The sequence below is a fragment of the Platichthys flesus genome, chromosome 13, assembly GCF_949316205.1.
Source record: "Platichthys flesus chromosome 13, fPlaFle2.1, whole genome shotgun sequence".
Taxonomy (NCBI): domain Eukaryota; kingdom Metazoa; phylum Chordata; class Actinopteri; order Pleuronectiformes; family Pleuronectidae; genus Platichthys; species Platichthys flesus.
Window position 1 is genome coordinate 22337582 of NC_084957.1, and position 16936 is coordinate 22354517.

The 16936-nt window shown below is 39.7% G+C and overlaps 1 protein-coding gene across 1 annotated transcript; it reads left to right on the forward strand.

Moving 5' to 3' along the window:
- Nucleotides 1-244: 244 nt before the first annotated feature.
- pgap1 (post-GPI attachment to proteins inositol deacylase 1) lies at nt 245-16672 on the forward strand. The gene is made up of 27 exons (XM_062402326.1): nt 245-537; nt 2066-2219; nt 4437-4612; nt 4922-5093; nt 5427-5587; nt 5839-5891; nt 5997-6063; nt 6211-6316; nt 8021-8079; nt 8216-8299; nt 9049-9095; nt 9251-9302; nt 9382-9459; nt 10494-10569; nt 12154-12227; nt 12308-12359; nt 12437-12503; nt 12591-12696; nt 12811-12849; nt 13021-13205; nt 13394-13624; nt 13774-13909; nt 14121-14171; nt 14390-14601; nt 15114-15218; nt 15309-16370; nt 16526-16672. The coding sequence occupies exons 1-26, from the start codon at nt 406-408 to the stop codon at nt 15445-15447; spliced, it is 2814 nt and encodes a 937-aa protein (XP_062258310.1). The 5' UTR covers nt 245-405; the 3' UTR covers nt 15448-16370; nt 16526-16672.
- The last annotated feature ends 264 nt before the right edge of the window (nt 16673-16936 follow it).

Below are 16936 nucleotides of genomic sequence, written 5' to 3' on the forward strand. Positions count from 1 at the left end.
GTGGGGAGTGGATGATGAGTGGATTTTCATTTTTGGGTGACCTCATCCTTTAACAAAACTGTGTCTGTTTAGAAAAGAGAAACGATCATAAATTAATCAAATTAAAAGAGCCTACGTTTATCAATTCCTTGAACATGTTGCGTCACTCACTGTTTGCTCTCGTATTGGTCAATTTGCTCAGTTCTCTTCTCCCATTGGCCGGGCTATCCGCCAATCATTAAGGATTGTTCAGCGAGTAGTTCCTGTATGGGGCTGAGCCGGAGAGAGTGACAGACAGACCATCAGTCAGTTAGACAGTCAGACAGACAGACAGTGAGTAAGGCAGACAGACAGACAGACCAGTGGGTTCGTCTGCTGAAGCATGAAGACTGACTGAAATGCGAAAGCCGGAGGAAGGAGGGAACCATGAAAGTCGCCTCTGTGGTCTGCTACGGTGTCGCTCTGGGGCTCCTTGCCGTCGGCCTGCGAGAGCTGCTGACTGGCTTCGAGGAGAACAGATGCAGTATGACCTACATGTTTGAATACCCAGAGTACAGGGTGAGTACACAGGCTCGGGTTTGTACCCCACATACTTCGAAAACAGGCCAGATATGAGCTCGTGTGGAACACAGCTGGCTAAATGGTTCCGTTTTTGTTTTTTTTGTTCCACTCTGAACAGACGATATAAATGATCACATTGAGATGCGTTTAAAGCCACTTCCTGAATCGAAACCTGCCTACGTTATCTGACGGACAGGTTTCTGTTTACACCTGCACCTGTTTACACGCTTAGTAGATTTGCCGGTACTAGCCTAGTTAAAAAAAACAAAGATCACATCCCGATCTTCCAATCCTCTTAGCAGGTTGTTTGTTTAGATCAGTAATGCCATGTAGGTATAGACATCAAACAGGACATTATGAGGGAGAGAAAATGAGCCCCACATTTCTGAAAATGTTATCTTGCCTTGTTTATGTGGTTGATGGACATGGTCTGTACAGTCAGTGTTATTGTCTGTGATGCCTGCAGGACAGAGAGCAAATTATGAAGCAATGCTGGTATTGTTATCAATCAAATTGTTTTTGTATAGCTCATTATCACAGATAAAATAAGATATTATTTCGCCTGCTTGATCAAGATTACCCTAACACAATATGTAATAGAGTACAGAGATTAAAACAATAGTTTAAGTATAAAGAATATAAGTGAAAATAAATATTAAAGGACATATAAGGTGTGTGTGTGTATGGGAGCAGTGCCTAATAGCAACATTAGAAATTAAAATAATATAACATAAAATAAGTACGTAACCTGAGACAGTAGAACAATGCCAAAGTGACAGGTTGTAATAACGATAATTTTATAGAAGTAAGTGATATGAAATATTGCATATTATAGCTAATTAACTTAATATTATGACAAAAAGTATTGCCCAAATCAAAATTTGTCTCATAGGGTTAAACAAGGTGCAACATCCTCTGCCCCTAACCCTCGACTAGAGTAAGGAAGAACTACGAAAATAAATACATTTTTACAGGGAGAAAAAAATACAATAACCTACAACGGGTATCAAGTATGATATTTGAATCAAGGTGGGGAAAACACTGCAGAGGTGTTAACCAAATTTGATAGATCTTATAAACAGTAATAAGCGCTATTATTCAAAATACTTTGAACAGGTTTTATTTCTTGTCTGCTTTACAGGGGAATAAAAGTGTTTAAGGTGAAAAGACCAATATCAAATTTTCATTTTTTCAGCTTAAAGGTGACAGCAAATCTCATATAGAATATTCGGTTGAGCAAATGTCAGAATTTTCTTTTTAATATCTGTGCAGATGTACAATTACACAGTACATTTCTTGGTCGGATGAAGAACCAACTATAACAGATCAGATGTGATCTGACCTCACAGGAGGTTGTTGCCATCATATTACGTGCCATTAATCTTAAATTAGTTCTATGAAGTAAATAACTCAGGGAAGTATTTTAAACATGTGCAACACAAATATGAAAAGTGTTAACAGGTTGGACAGGTTAATGAATTGTATCTGTTTTAATGTAATTTTGGAACTTCTAATCCTTTCACAGCGTGTGACCCTTCCTCGACGTGTGGCCCGACTGTACCCAGCGTATGGGCTCTACCTTTATGGAGAGGGTCTATACGCCCAGGAGACCCAAGGGCTTAAACTCACGGGCGCCCCTGTGCTCTTCCTGCCTGGAAATGCTGGCAGTTACAAACAAGGTTAGTGCACAAAGTCAGTTGCAGCTACAGTATATTGAAGATTGTCTCGAGTCACTTTTCAGTATTTACATTTAAATCTTTGAAAAATAAAATCTGAATCATGGTGACCCTCTTTGTCAATGAATTGACATGCTGAGGTTGTTTGAGGACATTATAGTTTATTGTTGATTGGTCTCTACCTGACTGGTGACCACATTGATTTTAAATACAAGATTTCAGCCTCCAAGACAGTAGATGTGTTAGCTCTACATACCACACAGTCAAGTTTCTACAGTCTGGATGTGATGGTATGTGGGACTTGAGAACTTTTACATAAACATTAAATCATTCATCAATCATGGAAAACTGGCTTTTTCAATCATTTTACAGTTCTTTTTTAAAATCTTGTGTTAGTCTCATTTGTAAGTACACTCTGTATGGCTCCAATTGGATTTGGCTATGTTTTTTAAGCTTTTAAGGATTTTTATAAACTTCACCGCTGATCCACACACATCAATTCAAATCTCCGTGAGAAAACTTGAATTTCTCATGCTGGCTTATATTACAGGTTTACAAAGAATGAGACATTACAACTACAAATTTTATTTTTTAGAGTTATTTGTGAGCCTCACTTGCATTACATGCTCTTAATCTTATAGAGTCTGATTTGAGGTGATATTATCAACAGTCAGTCAATCAATCAATCATCATAGTTTATTAATATTGCCCATATTCACGAATCACAAATTGTGTCATGAGGCCTAACATGGTGCAATAACCTCTGTTCTTAACCCTCAACTAGAGTAAGGAAAAACTACCAGAATCCTTATTTACAGGGAAAAAAACATAGAAACCTCAGAGAGAGACACGTGTGAGGGATCCCTCTCCTAGGACGGACAGACATACAGTAGATGCATTGGTAACTGAGAACATCAGCAAAATAGGAGTATTTACAATATTAATTAGAAGAAACAGTTGGTAACATTATAGAAAAGTGTGTCAATGTTTAAAGAAAATGTCTGACAGAGATGAAGGAGCAGCAATGAGAAATTAATTTCCGTAAGTGTTTGACAATAATGGTATAGTTGGTGTGAATTAAAGAATATATAAGGTGAATAAATTTGGGCAGTGCAGAGAACACCGAGGAACACAGTGGTTAACTTTGGTGCGCACAGATGACTCGTAATTAATTTGCACAAATTGGAATCATCTGATAAATAGAATTTAAGCCAGGTTAGGGCGGTTCCTTCAATACCAATTGGCTGTTCTAGTGTCTGTAGTAAGAAATTGCATTGAGATCTAACAGGACGAGTACAGACACAAACCCTTGATCTGAGGCTATGAAAAGGTCATTTTAGACTTTTGCCAAGGCTGTCAAAAACCTAAAAATGGAGCCACAAGAGCGAGGGCTAAAAAATCTTCCCTTGGGAATTGGGAAGCACTTGCTACGTCAACCAAAGTTATTTCAGTTACACACATTTCAAATCACATTATTATTTGAACAACCGTTATCAACCAACATTATAATATTGACCCATCTGACTGCAGGACCAATGTGACAGATTGATCTATTGATCAATACACAATGAGTCAGCACATTGACATCGGTTATTTCAATGCAACGTTAGTCCTGTCCATAGAAATTCTGCACCACACTGAAAACATATTGACATGAACATTTGTAAAATAAGCGGCTTGGCAATTTTCAAGCATCTTATATGAAACAGGATTAATGAATGTTTTGTGTTACTCTAATTCAGTGGGTAAAGTTTACTTTTGTTTTCCCTTAATCTTTTTAAACGGTGTATATTAATTGTTCAAAACAATTAAGGGAACACTTTAATCACACATCAGATCTTGATGAATTAATTATTGAAGTTGAAAATCTTTACTGATTGTAAAATTTGTTGAGAACAAATTGATGTCACAACTGATAATGGAACCCAAAATCATCAACCCATTGAGGGCTGGACTCAATTTAAAAGTAAAACATTTTAATCACAAGCTGATCCAACTTGCATAAACGTCATCACGGTAACTCTTAATGTGACTCAGCACTGTGTATGGCCTCCGTGATTGATATCCCTGAATCTTAAGTGACTTGCTGTTATACTGTGATGATAAAGTTTTCCCACATTTTTTGAGCTGTGTGTATATATATATACATATATACATATATATATTATTATTATTGTTACTATTCAACACCAACAGACATCTTTTTCTCTGTTGCTGTAGCTCGCTCCCTGGGTTCGGTGGCCCTCAGGAAGGCTGAAAACTTGGAGGGAGGTCTCCACTTCAATGTTTTCACCGTGGACTTCAATGAAGAGCTGGTTGCGCTTTACGGTGGCAGTTTGCTCCAGCAGACACACTTCCTGCATGAGAGCATTAAAGCCATCTTAAGGCTGTACAAGGTCCGGCCTAAAATATAATTTAATTGCAGAGAGGGTTACTTGTTGCTTGTGTGTTATATTTGACTGCCAGCGATACATATCATATTCAATCACCCTCTAAATTTACATGTGTTGGCATTTAGTTCAACTTTTCAAACTGTACGATGTGCTGTCATCAAAATATTGAGCAGTTATAAAAAAAAGTCTACAAATTGCTAAGATGCGAACACTAAAGTGTGTAATCAAAATGTAGTTAACACTATGTAATGTATTAAAGTAATCTACTTTGGTGACGGTTTTAAATGTCTTCTTTTTTTCTGGACTTGCCAGAATCTGAAGACTCCTCCCCAGAGTGTGGTGCTTGTGGGCCACTCCATGGGAGGGGTAGTGGCCCGGGCGTTGTTCACTTTGCCCCGCTTCAACACTAATCTGGTCAGCCTGATCATTACTCAGGCCTCTCCGCACCTGGCCCCAGTATTGTCCCTGGACCCATATTTGCTGGGTAAGAACAACTCTGATGCTGAGTCACTGGTACTTTGACACTGTTGGCTCTGAGTTATGTCCTCATTTGAGGCAGAGACAGCAGTTATTTCAATCATACTTAGTGAGGAGACATTCATCAGTAAAATGTGTTGCTCTGTCATTCAGTTGGTTTCCTAACCATCAAATCGCATTTGAATTATCATAAGAAAAAAAATGAAATGCTGTTACTGATGTATGGTCCGTATTGTTCATAAATGTGGTGACTCGAAGTGTTCAATGTGATTTTGATATAAAAAGTATGTGGTGGATGCTAGTGTTATTTTCTCCTCATCTTTTCTCCTGTTTTTTGCAGGTTTCTACTCTGCAGTGAGACAGAAGTGGCTGAACCAGGCAAACAAACTCAGGAACATCACAGTCCTGTCCGTTGGGGGCGGTTACCGTGACTACCAGGTCCGGTCTGGTCTAACGTCACTGCCATGTCCTTCAGGAGACCCCAATAAGATATCACTGGTGGTAAGATTTGTTTGTGGATGACTATGATTACTGGGACTCTTTCCACCACAGGAACTTTTTTTTGGAACCCATGGACATTTTTAAGAACTGAGCAACTGAAGGTAGCAGGTTATAAATGTAGTTCCTTTTGTAGAGGACAGTTAAAAAACGCCTTGTCATACACAATGCCAGATGAGTTAATGCTCTTTGATGCCAAAGAATGATCCTGCACTACTCTATTTATGTTTCTATGTCCTATTATTTGTATCAAGGCAACTGCAGTTCCCAGGACATGGGTGTCAACCGACCACCTCTCCATTGTTTGGTAAATAGATGACGTTACATTTTGGCAGACTATATATTATCATGAATTTTTTTTTTAATATTATTCTTGTCATTCATATGCAATATGCATTTCTTTGGGCTCCAGGTGTAAAGAACTTGTTCTGGCCACTGTCAGGGCATTCTTCGACCTCATTGATCCCGAAACCAGACAGGTCAGAGCAAACACTCACTAATTAACATTTTATTTTGCTCAGAATCGTTGGAGTCATATACTCACCCTATAATCAAAGCCAATGAAATGGCTCATCTCTCATCTCTCATTTGATCTTTTGTGAAACTAATCAGTTTGTTCTTATTAGTTCACAGATAACCAGGAGAAGAAAATAGCTGTACTTAACCATCACTTCATCAGACATCCTGTCAGGATGTTGGGAGAAGATCACGATGTTTCCATCTCAACCTTAGGTCAGAGACAAACACTTGCTTCAAGAGGCTGGATTAAACCAATGCATTCATTTATTTAATCAGATCACCATCTTGTTCATGTTTTTTTAGACCAGGGGTGCGCAAACTTTCTGTGTTAAAGGCCACATTAACTTAAAGACGGGCCACTAATACTAGTTTATGAGGAAGAACATTAACTAAGAAAGTAAATTATATGAATGTGAAATCAGAAAGTAAATCATCCCGTGTGCTTGCTTTAATAAGAACAGTGCTGCTGGTCACCTTTTTTAGCAAGTGAATCAAAGTTCAGTGTAATTTTGTTTCAGGCTATTTGCAGGACATGGCTCAAGTGTTCATCCATGAGGTGGGCTCTGTGCCAGTTTTGTTTATGGTCATCACTCTGAACAATTGCTCACACACATACCTAGAGCTGAGTAACACCGTCATCTTTTGAGCCATCTGTCTGACGTTTGGAAACTTGGTCTTGTTTCATTGAGGCACAAAATTCATCCAGTTTTAGGGAGTTGAACTTCTCCTTCAAGACAGAGTTGCACTGGAGATCATTCAGCTCCATCTGCAGTTGCTGTGCTGCTGTCTTATAATCGATTTGAAAGGGGACATGACACCAGCTGCAGTGAATTCACAGTCTTTTCAAAATCAGAGAGTCAACAACAGAATTGTCTGTGCTGGTCGTTGAGTGATTTGCTGTATTTCCTTTGCATGGAGAGGAGCCTCTTCCAGTGTGTGGAAATTAGCGAATGATTTGTTTTTCACTTGAGAACAAAGTTAACCTGGCTCACAGTTAATGCACACAAATCCTTCCCTTGTAGCTTCACCTTCAGCTCATTCATGTGTGGCAAAATGTCTACAGTGAAAGCAAGATCACAAAGCCAATCTGCGTCGCTCAGGGATAGGTCGGCTTTCTCCAATGATGCCAAAAATTGGCCAATCTCCCCTCTGAGCTCCTTAACTCACCAACAAGCTTGCCGAAACTGAATCCATCTGTGGACACAGTCGCCAGTTTACACCACAGTAGCTTCAGTCTCTCAATGCAGCCAGACACACTGTCGAATAAGTCTGATCTCTCTTTGTGCCTTTCATAGACTCCCTGGACAAAAACTGTAATTTAACTCACAAGCCAAGTCTTTTTTCAATTTGCTCAATACGGCCAGTCACTGTTCTGCGTGATAAGCTTATGTATTCAAATTTGCTTTTGCTATCTGGACACAGAAGAATTTCTGTCTCTACCATACATTCCTTCAAAAATGTGACAATAGATTACTTGCCTTTGTGCTGGAATACTGTATTGTAGAATGTCGGGTAAAAATATTTAGCTAAGCTTGTAAATTGGCTGCTAAACTTTAAGCTTTGCTCGCCCTTAGGATGAAAAGCTGCTACGACAGCTAGCATGCTTAGTGGGGAAATGTGGGCTGATATTGTATTCTTTGAATACCTCCATGCCTCAGATATGTGGCTTTTGATCGGACTTTCCTGAAACCTGGCACTTTTCTCTTCTTTTGCCTGCTCATTTGGTGATTGGTGCTCAGTTCAAGATGCAGGTTAAGTGAAGAAATGAGTGACTCTTGTTCTCTACATTTGAAAAGACTGGTTGTAGTTGCAGTGTGCCATCTAGCTGAACCAACCTTAACGTTCTCAACATTCTCTATTAAACTATGTTAAATTATGTGCCCTCTCCCATATAGTCCTGTTCTATAATTTTTCTAGATTTTCCTGAAGAATGGAGTGAAGTGAACACACTGCGTTTGGCTTACAGCACACCGAAGGTACCAGTTGAAGTGCTATCGTCTGCTTTACCATAGCAATTTACAGAATGTATTTTCTCATTCAATACAAAAATAAAGTCATGCAGAACAGAACAGCAAGTTTCCAGTAGTTCACAGTGTTGCTCTCTGTCTACAGGAAGGACAGGAGAAATATTTTATGTTTGCTCTGTCGAGTCGCAGGAAAGCCTACAGCCATTTCTACTGCCGGAGCAGCAACCTGGTGAGTTTTCACCACTGTTGTGTTGTCATCCCTTTAGGTTTTGAGCTACAGCCGTTGCAATGCTTTATTTCTCTAAGGTGATTTCAGTATTCTGACTAATCACTCACATCTCAGAGATGTTCAGTGAATCATTTAAATGCATACAGTGGCTTCATGAAGTCCTCAGATCCTTTCACTTTTTGCACGTTCAAAGATTTGATTTAAATTAATAAAATGACTCATCAGTCTCAATCACACTCAATTACTCTTAATGACAAATTTAAAACATTAATTTAAAGATTTCTTTGACACCTGTCCAGATGTGGAAAGCTCAAGGAATTAAGACAAAGTACTAAACCATGGGTTTGGAGACTTCTTGAAACAAGATATTTCAGTGATTAACATTTGAAACATTTAAATTTTATTAAGGATTATTATGTGTAGACTAATAGTCTAAAAATGTCCAGGTAAATCAATAACACAACAAAGTGTGCAAAAATGAAAAAACTGAGGCCATTGTATGTACAGTGAAGTCCAAAAGCCACACATTCAGTGAAACTAAACTAATTGGTGTATTATATGAAAATCCAGATAGAATATGATAGACAAGTTCAGATTACAGTTGATGCCCAAACTGGTTGTGTAAGTTGAAAGTACAGTATGTTTGGTCCTGTATCACTGAAACATGTTAGTGCTAGTCTTTTAACAAATATGAAAACACAAGAGTAAAGAAAAACATGTAATTCTGATGTACTTTTGTTGTCCAACAGGAGATGACTAGCTGGGTGTACGGCTGTGTGCACAAGAATGGTTCATGGTAAGAATAATGTATCTCTTTTTGCCACCTCTGTTTTCAATCAAAATCTTTTCTCCATCCTGCATTTATTCAAGAGAAAATGTGAATTTGTTTATGTTGGAAGACATTGGAAGACAGTTTGTGTTTCTGTTGTGCTTCGTTTGTGTAATTTGCAGTCTACATCCTGTTGATCTATCTGTGGGAACTGAGCTGCTGCCACCATACAAGGTAATTATCCTTCTGAGATGCTGTCTTGTCTAGTCTGAGTTGCTATCGGTTGCTCCTAACTGTGTGTTGTTGTCCTCAGGTCCTGATTTTGAGTCTCAGTGATTTGTCTTCAGTTACTCATCTAGTTGTTTCGGCCTCAAACCTCAATGGCAAACAGGTACTACCATCTGGATGAATCATACATTCCTACTTGCCCTGTCTTCTTGTTTCTCTCTCTCTCTCTCGCCAATCACAGCTGTTGTGTTCTCTGCAGAGTCGAGTAGTGTCTTCATATGAGTTTAGAACTATTTTGTGAAATACATTGCTGGAGAGTTGACAATCAGAGTTGAAAAACAATTAACCCATCATATTCCCCTGTGTATGTGATGTATCCAGTTAGTCAGTTAAGTAGCAGGTAGACAGTTAAAGCAGCGGAGCATCTCTTACTATTCGTTCTGCAGTACAGTTACACAGTGGTTTCCTTGTGGACTGAGTCTGGTGATGTGGTTGGTAAGAGGAAATACTGCAAAGTGAATAATCAATCACTTCTTTTACTTTCCTGTCACAACTGTCATGTTCCTCACCCTTATCACAGTTATCACACACATTTAATACATTAGCCAGCTAGCTAGCCACGTAGCTACTTTGATAGCTTGTCAGTTGAGTGGAAGATGATGTTGATGAAGATAGTGTAGAGTCTAACGGTGCATGTGTTTACACCAACTGAACACCTTCATCCACTTTTCAACTGAGGTGCCGTTCCCCCCGTTGATTATGCAGTAATGAACCAAGAGTTACTGTTTGTAACTGATACACATTAACAGTGAAATATTGCTCAAATGAAAATAGCATTTCATAACATTCCATAGCTAGATTGATAGAGTAAACAGAGGACATCGGAAGTTTTACTAGTGATTTCACTCATGACGTTTGATAAACCTAAATATAAACACCACATACACATATCAGAATTTGCAGTGTTAGTTGGGCTCTAATAAGACATACAAGTCTACAGCCATGCTTGCAGGTCTATATAGTTGTATGTAGGCAGGGGTTCTTTGAGCTGAATTCTAACATCACCATGCTTTGAATCTAGATTCAAACAGCTAAATGAAGTTGCTCATAGAGTATATAAGGCTAAGTCATAACATCTAATGGTCCAGGAAGCAGAAACAGAAGATGTAACTCATACAAATTTGATCTTTTTTTCAGTTTACGGTGGAGTGTGAATGGCAAAGACAAGAATCTCTGAATCTGTCTGTCCCAGTACCACATGTACTGTCCATCGGTGAGTTATCTTACCTAAGTATAAACATAGTTTTATTGAGAACTTAAGGGGCCCATATTTTGTAAAATAAATTGTCTGGGCTTTTACTATCTGTAATTTCTTGAAGAGGGTCAGTAGGGACCCTCAAAGTATGAAAACGGTCACTCACTAGCTACCACAGGCTAACCACAAGAAACAACACTGAATAAACACTGCAGCGTGGAGGGATCCAAGGAAGATAATCTGTTTGTGCACATTCCTCTTAACGTAGATGTTACTCCGTGTTTAAACTTCGTTGTGAATCTCTGTACTGTAACTCGGGACGTAACTCCTACGTTGGCCAACTGTCCTGCTAAAACTGGAATAAACATGAGGACGGTGTAACTGACATTCAGAAACATCAGAATCAGAATCAGGTTTATTGGCCAAGTAAGTTTTCACAAACAGGGAATTTGACTCGGTAAAGTGGCTTTCAGGTGCTTACACAGAATACACATCACAAAAACAAACATAACAAAACAAAACAATACAAACAGTCCGAACAGTGCGACGGTCTAAGAAAAGAAGTGCAGGTGTGCATATTACAATTATCCAGTGAGAGTGAAACAAGTAAACATAATTAAATATAATTATAATATATATTATATATAATATAATATAATTCCGGGAGTAACTGTACAGTGGTTATTATAAGGATCCAGAGTAATTGCACAGTGCCAGAGTGGGTTGACTGTTCAGTAGTGAGACGGCGAGGGGGAAGAAACTGTTTTTGTGTCTGGTGGTTTTGGTGAACAGCGATTTGTAGCGCCTACCAGAGGGGAGGAGTGGGAAAAGGTTGTGTCCAGGGTGAGAGGGGTCTGCACTGATCTTTCCTGCCCATTTCCTGACTCTGTTGTAACCGACTGTAAATATGTAGCTATTCATTTCAAATCAAATCAAAGTTTATTGTCACAAGCACAATAATCAGCATCATTGGGGCAGTGAAATTCTTGAGACCTGGCAGGCAACATCTACGCAATTATTAAACATTACAATTATAAACATTACAAGATTAAAAAAATGACATATAACCTTGTAACATTAACATATAACAGTGCAACAATTTAAATGTAAAAGAAGGGCTAGCAGCAGTTTACAGGCCAAAGGAGTGAGGAATATTAAATTAAATAATATGAATATATTTGTAATAAGTAAGCTGTATCCAAAAATGACTTGACTTTCAGCTTTGTTTAACAGAGTAAATGTGCCAGAATGAGACTAGTTATAGCCCTGGTCGCGTGTCACTCAAAGTGCAGTAGGCCAATCAAAGGAGGGGCTCAAGAGGCAGGCGAAAACAGCATGTTCTGTCTGTAGCTTTAGAGAGAGGCAGAAGAGAGGAGATGGAAATACACATTGCCGCAGTTTTTTCGACTTTAAACCACTGATATATCATCTTAAGGGTACCAATACTTCAAATTTAAATCCCAGAAAGGTGTAAAATGTGGGCCCCTTTAGGAAAGTATGTCATATTGTGAAAAAGTGGCATAATATGTCCCCATTAACTGATGAGGCTGATTGCCAAAGCTACATGTGGAAACACAAGCTCAGTAAGTATTGGCTCTGCAGGTTTGACTTTCAGCGACGTTACGGTCAACTCTTCTGGACTTCTACACACCATCAAGCTTCATCACTTTAACCAGGTAGCTTTTATTAATCAATGTAGACTCAGTATCCGTGTTCCTACTGTGTCACCACCTGTTGAACACCTCTGTGTCTTTAGGTATATCAGGCATTCAGAATAAATGTTGCAAGCCAATGCAAAGTACATAAAGGTAAGCCTGATTTAATACTCAAGGATTTTCACATGCACAAACTGAAATGTGATCTAATTACAGTATTTTTTCTGTAGATAGATTGTCCAATGTGTACAGAATAATGGTACCATGGTTTCGAGAGGATTCTATAACCACAGTCAGGTTAGTTGTGTTTGTGTCATTCTCCAGGCATCTCCTATATGACACACTTTCTATTCCCGTTTTGACTTGATGTGATCTGTTCACCAGTGTGCCCTCAGTTACCGAGATCTCAGGGATGCTCCACACAAGCAGCCCAGACGACACGTCAGATGTCCTCCTTCAGCTTCACACTGCCCCCAATTGCCAGTACAAGGTATTACTCTAAGCTGCAGTAAGAAAACTGCAGCCTCTCTTTCACATATCCTGATGACTATTTATCATAAAAAACATTTTTGTTTATTAACAATTATTTTACCCTCTGATTCAGGTGTCAATAAGGACTTCCTTACCCAGGGTGATTGGACAGGTACTACATTGCACACTTACAGTGTCTTTGTCCTGTTCTATTGGGTATCAGACCAGGCATCTCATGTTAAATCATGTTAAACCATCTTTAAACAAAAATGGCAACAATGCATACAATAGTTATTCTTCATGAATAAGTAGTGATTCAGATCTGGTGTTTTTTATCTGACAGATATTGAGGTTCTGTGGTCCTATGGTACCAGTGTACACAGCTGTAACTCTCCTGCTGGCCTGTGGGGGGCAGCTGTCATCCATCCTGAAGTCAAGGCGAGCTGCAGACATGAGCCAGGTGGTGGGCAAAGGCCTGCAGCCTCACAAAGTCAACCTGCCCGTTTATGTCCTGCACGTCTTACTCAGGTAGGCTTTGGAAGAGCGCGAAAGTTGATTCTTCACCTTGGAAACAGACGTTGACAGCTTTACCAGCTTTTTCCAGAGATTCCAATTGTATCCCACAACCCTCTTGTCTTTAAAATGGACGTTATGATAAAGCTGAATGTTCTCATGTTTTCTTGCTAATCCTCCTCATCTTCCCTCCCCTACCTCAGCTGTAGCCGCTTTCAAGAGTTCTGGTCCATTCTCTGCCTCCCCCCCATGGATGTTCTGCCTGCATCCTCTCCTGATGTAATGTTTCATAATGGCGTGGTACTAGCTGAAGAATGGCCCCACCTCCTGTCCCCTCTGCTGTACATTTTTGGGGCAGCTGTGGCATACTGGGGGAGCACACTGCTCCATCTCATTATGCGACTGATCTCATTAATATTAGCTCCAGTACACAGGTATGGCTGGACAGTACTGTATCTGTATTTGAATGGTCTTAAGGCTCAATAATATATTAGCATGTCTTTCTTTAAATGGCATCCCTCTTTCTATGAATATATCTTCTTTAAACTATTGACTTAACTTTGTTTGTTCTCTTTGCCTGCAGACCGTCTGTCTCTAGAGACTGTGGCACCCTGCGGCTTCGGACCCAGATACTCATCGCCCTCTGTCTGACAGTTATCGGCGGGATTTCCTGTGGAGCATTTTCAGTCTTTGCTGCTTTTTTGCTGCACCTTTATAGGGTGAGTTTTAAGATGTGATGAAATAGGAGGAGAGCCCCTGACCTGTGATTTCGCAAAGCAGCACCAATAGTTGCGCTGTTTGTCGGTTTTAATACCAGCGTTAGCAGTTTGATTCAAACTGGGACTGCACATGCAAATATTGCAGTACATCACAATGTTGCAATTGGACAATATGCACTGATTATGTTGCTTGTTCTGTTTTGATTTGCAGGTGCTAAGGCTACAAATGACTGAGAGGTCTTTGAGTCACATGCTGAATCTGGTAAGAGTTTCAACTTGAACTGTTGGTCTTATCACGCTACTTAATGAACCAGCACCAGTTATATGACCTACTGTGTGTTGGTACTGAGGACACTCTGTAAATGCAGAGCTAGGGTTCAAAACCTTGCAGAAGATTTTAGTGAAGACACATAGAATGCAATTTTTACCTGTGGATTTAATTGGAAAATCCTTTGATTCTCACTCAATGTCACAATCCAGGCGCCCCGGAAGCAGGAAGAAACTGAGAATGGCACTGTCAACGTTGAGTGCTTGAGCAGGTCTAAAGAGTGTAACGGCACCCCCCTGCTGTCTGAATGTGCACTGGAGGAGGTGAGAGATGATCTACAGCTCCACCTCTGCCTATCGGCACTCTTCACACTACCTGTCATGCTCAGTACACCATCACTTATCCACTGGATCCGCAACCTGAGGTACAGTTTTAGCATGACATGAATGAAGTATACCACATATTTATTTATAAAGAATTATAATGCATAGTAATAGAGCAAAACTGCCACACTAGTCTCTAGTTTAAAAGATTTCTTGGATTTGTGGACCCTTGACCCACATCAATTAATCTGCAATTTCTAGATAATCCCACATTTTATGTTTGCAGTCTTCTGAATGGATTCCCTAAAATGTTAACAAATACTGTGTCAAATCTTACGTTGCAGCAGGCGTGCTTATCTGTTGCTAAACTTGACCTCTGATTCATTAGTGAAGCAGCTGGAAACCAAATGATCCCACCAATCAAAGTGGCTCATCACAGTTCTAACAAAGTCATTTCAAGTTGCACAATATTAGAATCATATCATTCCAGAGTGGTGTTTATATCACATGGCAAATGCATGTGATATAAGAAAAAGTAAAGTGCCTGGGTTAGTGAGGTTGTGTACAAGGTGAATGGCATCATCTGTTTAATCTACCTTGTGATTTTCCACAGATATACCACCCAGTTGGATCCTGACCCTTGTTGGCCACACATTGTGCCTCTAGTTACTGTTTACATGCTGCTTATTAACTGCAACACTTTGAAACTCTACAACAGGTAGGATCACACCATCACTAACACAAACATTCCTTATTATCTTCCTTATCCTGTAACAATTGAATATTAACTTTATCATGATCTTTTCAGTAAACTACTGCCTCTGGCTTCCTGCCTCCCTCTGCCCTTGGCCATCACCATGGTGACCTTCTCTCCACTTCACCTCTACAGAGTCACCTACTTTGTGTTACTGACACTCATCCCTCTGGCGTGTTGTTGCCTGCTCTGACGGTATCTGGCTGGTTTCAGTCTACGTCTCTACCATTACAAGCCTTCCTCTAAGTTACAGCCTGACTCACTGAAGCTGACTGAGGCTGATGTGTCAAGCTGCCATGGAGCAGAACTATAGACATATATAGCTTGGGGAACTGCCTGCTAAATGTTAGCACTAAAAGCTCCATGGCATTTACCCTGTATTTTTAAAATGAGATGATGTAAAGGCCTTGGAACATTTAGTGCAAATATGGCTCCATTATAATGACCTGAAACCAAGTTTGCCTTACTCTGTATATCTACAGCTCTGCCTTCAAGGAGCAAGAACTCCACAACCAGTGAAGCTACTTATACTAGAGACTCTCAAACAGGGTGTTAGTGTAAAATGCACTGTTTTGTTTCCTTCTTTCTTGTGACTGTCACTGTGGTTGCCATGTTGTAAACTCTCACACTGCCTCCTGCTTAGCAAGGGCAGTTGTGTTTAGCTGGCACCTACTGACTGTCGCAGCCCTGTCACAAAACAAGCGGCAGTGCCATATCTTTCGTTCCATAAAGAAAGTCCAAAGTCATCTATGTTTACAATCCCCCTTAATCATTTTTGATACATCAGAACGACACTGTCATAATTTTCGTCAAGTGTCGCTTCTTATATTCAGAAGAAATCCTGATCCTGCTAATTGTTCTTTACAACATAGTGGTGTAGCTCAGGTTTGGTCTGGCTGAGAGTAGTCAATTGGGTCCGAACTTTCTCCGGAGTTTGCCTTTTACACAGGAACAACGCGACAGGAGGTTTTCCACTCAGATGTGCAGCAGAGGCAGGGCGTAAAGTATGAATTCCTCTATGGAGATCACATGTTTTGTTTTCATGACATTATAACTGTTGTCAACCCTTATCACTGAAAGCTCTCTTGATGTCTTCTGCGGTGTCTTCTACTACATGTACGGTACTGCTTTTTTATCCTTTATATATATTTTTTTTTATATTTTTATGTCGGTTGTGTTACAAATGTCATCAACACAACCACTTGCTCGCAATGAATCTTGCAGAGGATCTGCTGTTTTCTCACATTGGCTCATTCGAATATTTTTCACAGTTCTACTAGGGGCCGGCTCGGAGAAAGTCTGGAGGTCGCCCTTGGACATTTGTGTTCTCACAAACAGCCCCTCCGAGAGTTCAGTGGATGTCTGAAAGCACCTTTAGTGGTAGTATGCTATTGTCACTCCCACCTTCATTCACCTAACTATAAGCAATAGTGACTGTTCAATTACTCCTCTATAAGAAGCACCTATAGTTTTTTATAGACGAAATTAATACTTACATTTTCCTATCTGACAGACATAAGCCAAGAAAGACAAATTATCAATATTTCATACGTCTTCTCAATCTTTGTCTACACTTTTACTTTTACTGTCTCTGCAAGTGTTTCAAACCATCACGCAGATTGTTGCAGGAAAAATTGTTTCCTATTTGGTGTGGCGTGTTCAAATGGCAAATAGGTTTAGCA

Coding starts and splice junctions, on each gene's coding strand:
- pgap1 (XM_062402326.1), top strand. CDS start 406: ATGAAAGTCGCCTCTGTGGTCTGCTACGGTGTCGCTCTGGGGCTCCTT. Junction 538..2,065: donor TTGAATACCCAGAGTACAGG/GTGAGTACACAG, acceptor ATCCTTTCACAG/CGTGTGACCCTTCCTCGACG. Junction 13,206..13,393: donor GTCCTGCACGTCTTACTCAG/GTAGGCTTTGGA, acceptor CCCCTACCTCAG/CTGTAGCCGCTTTCAAGAGT.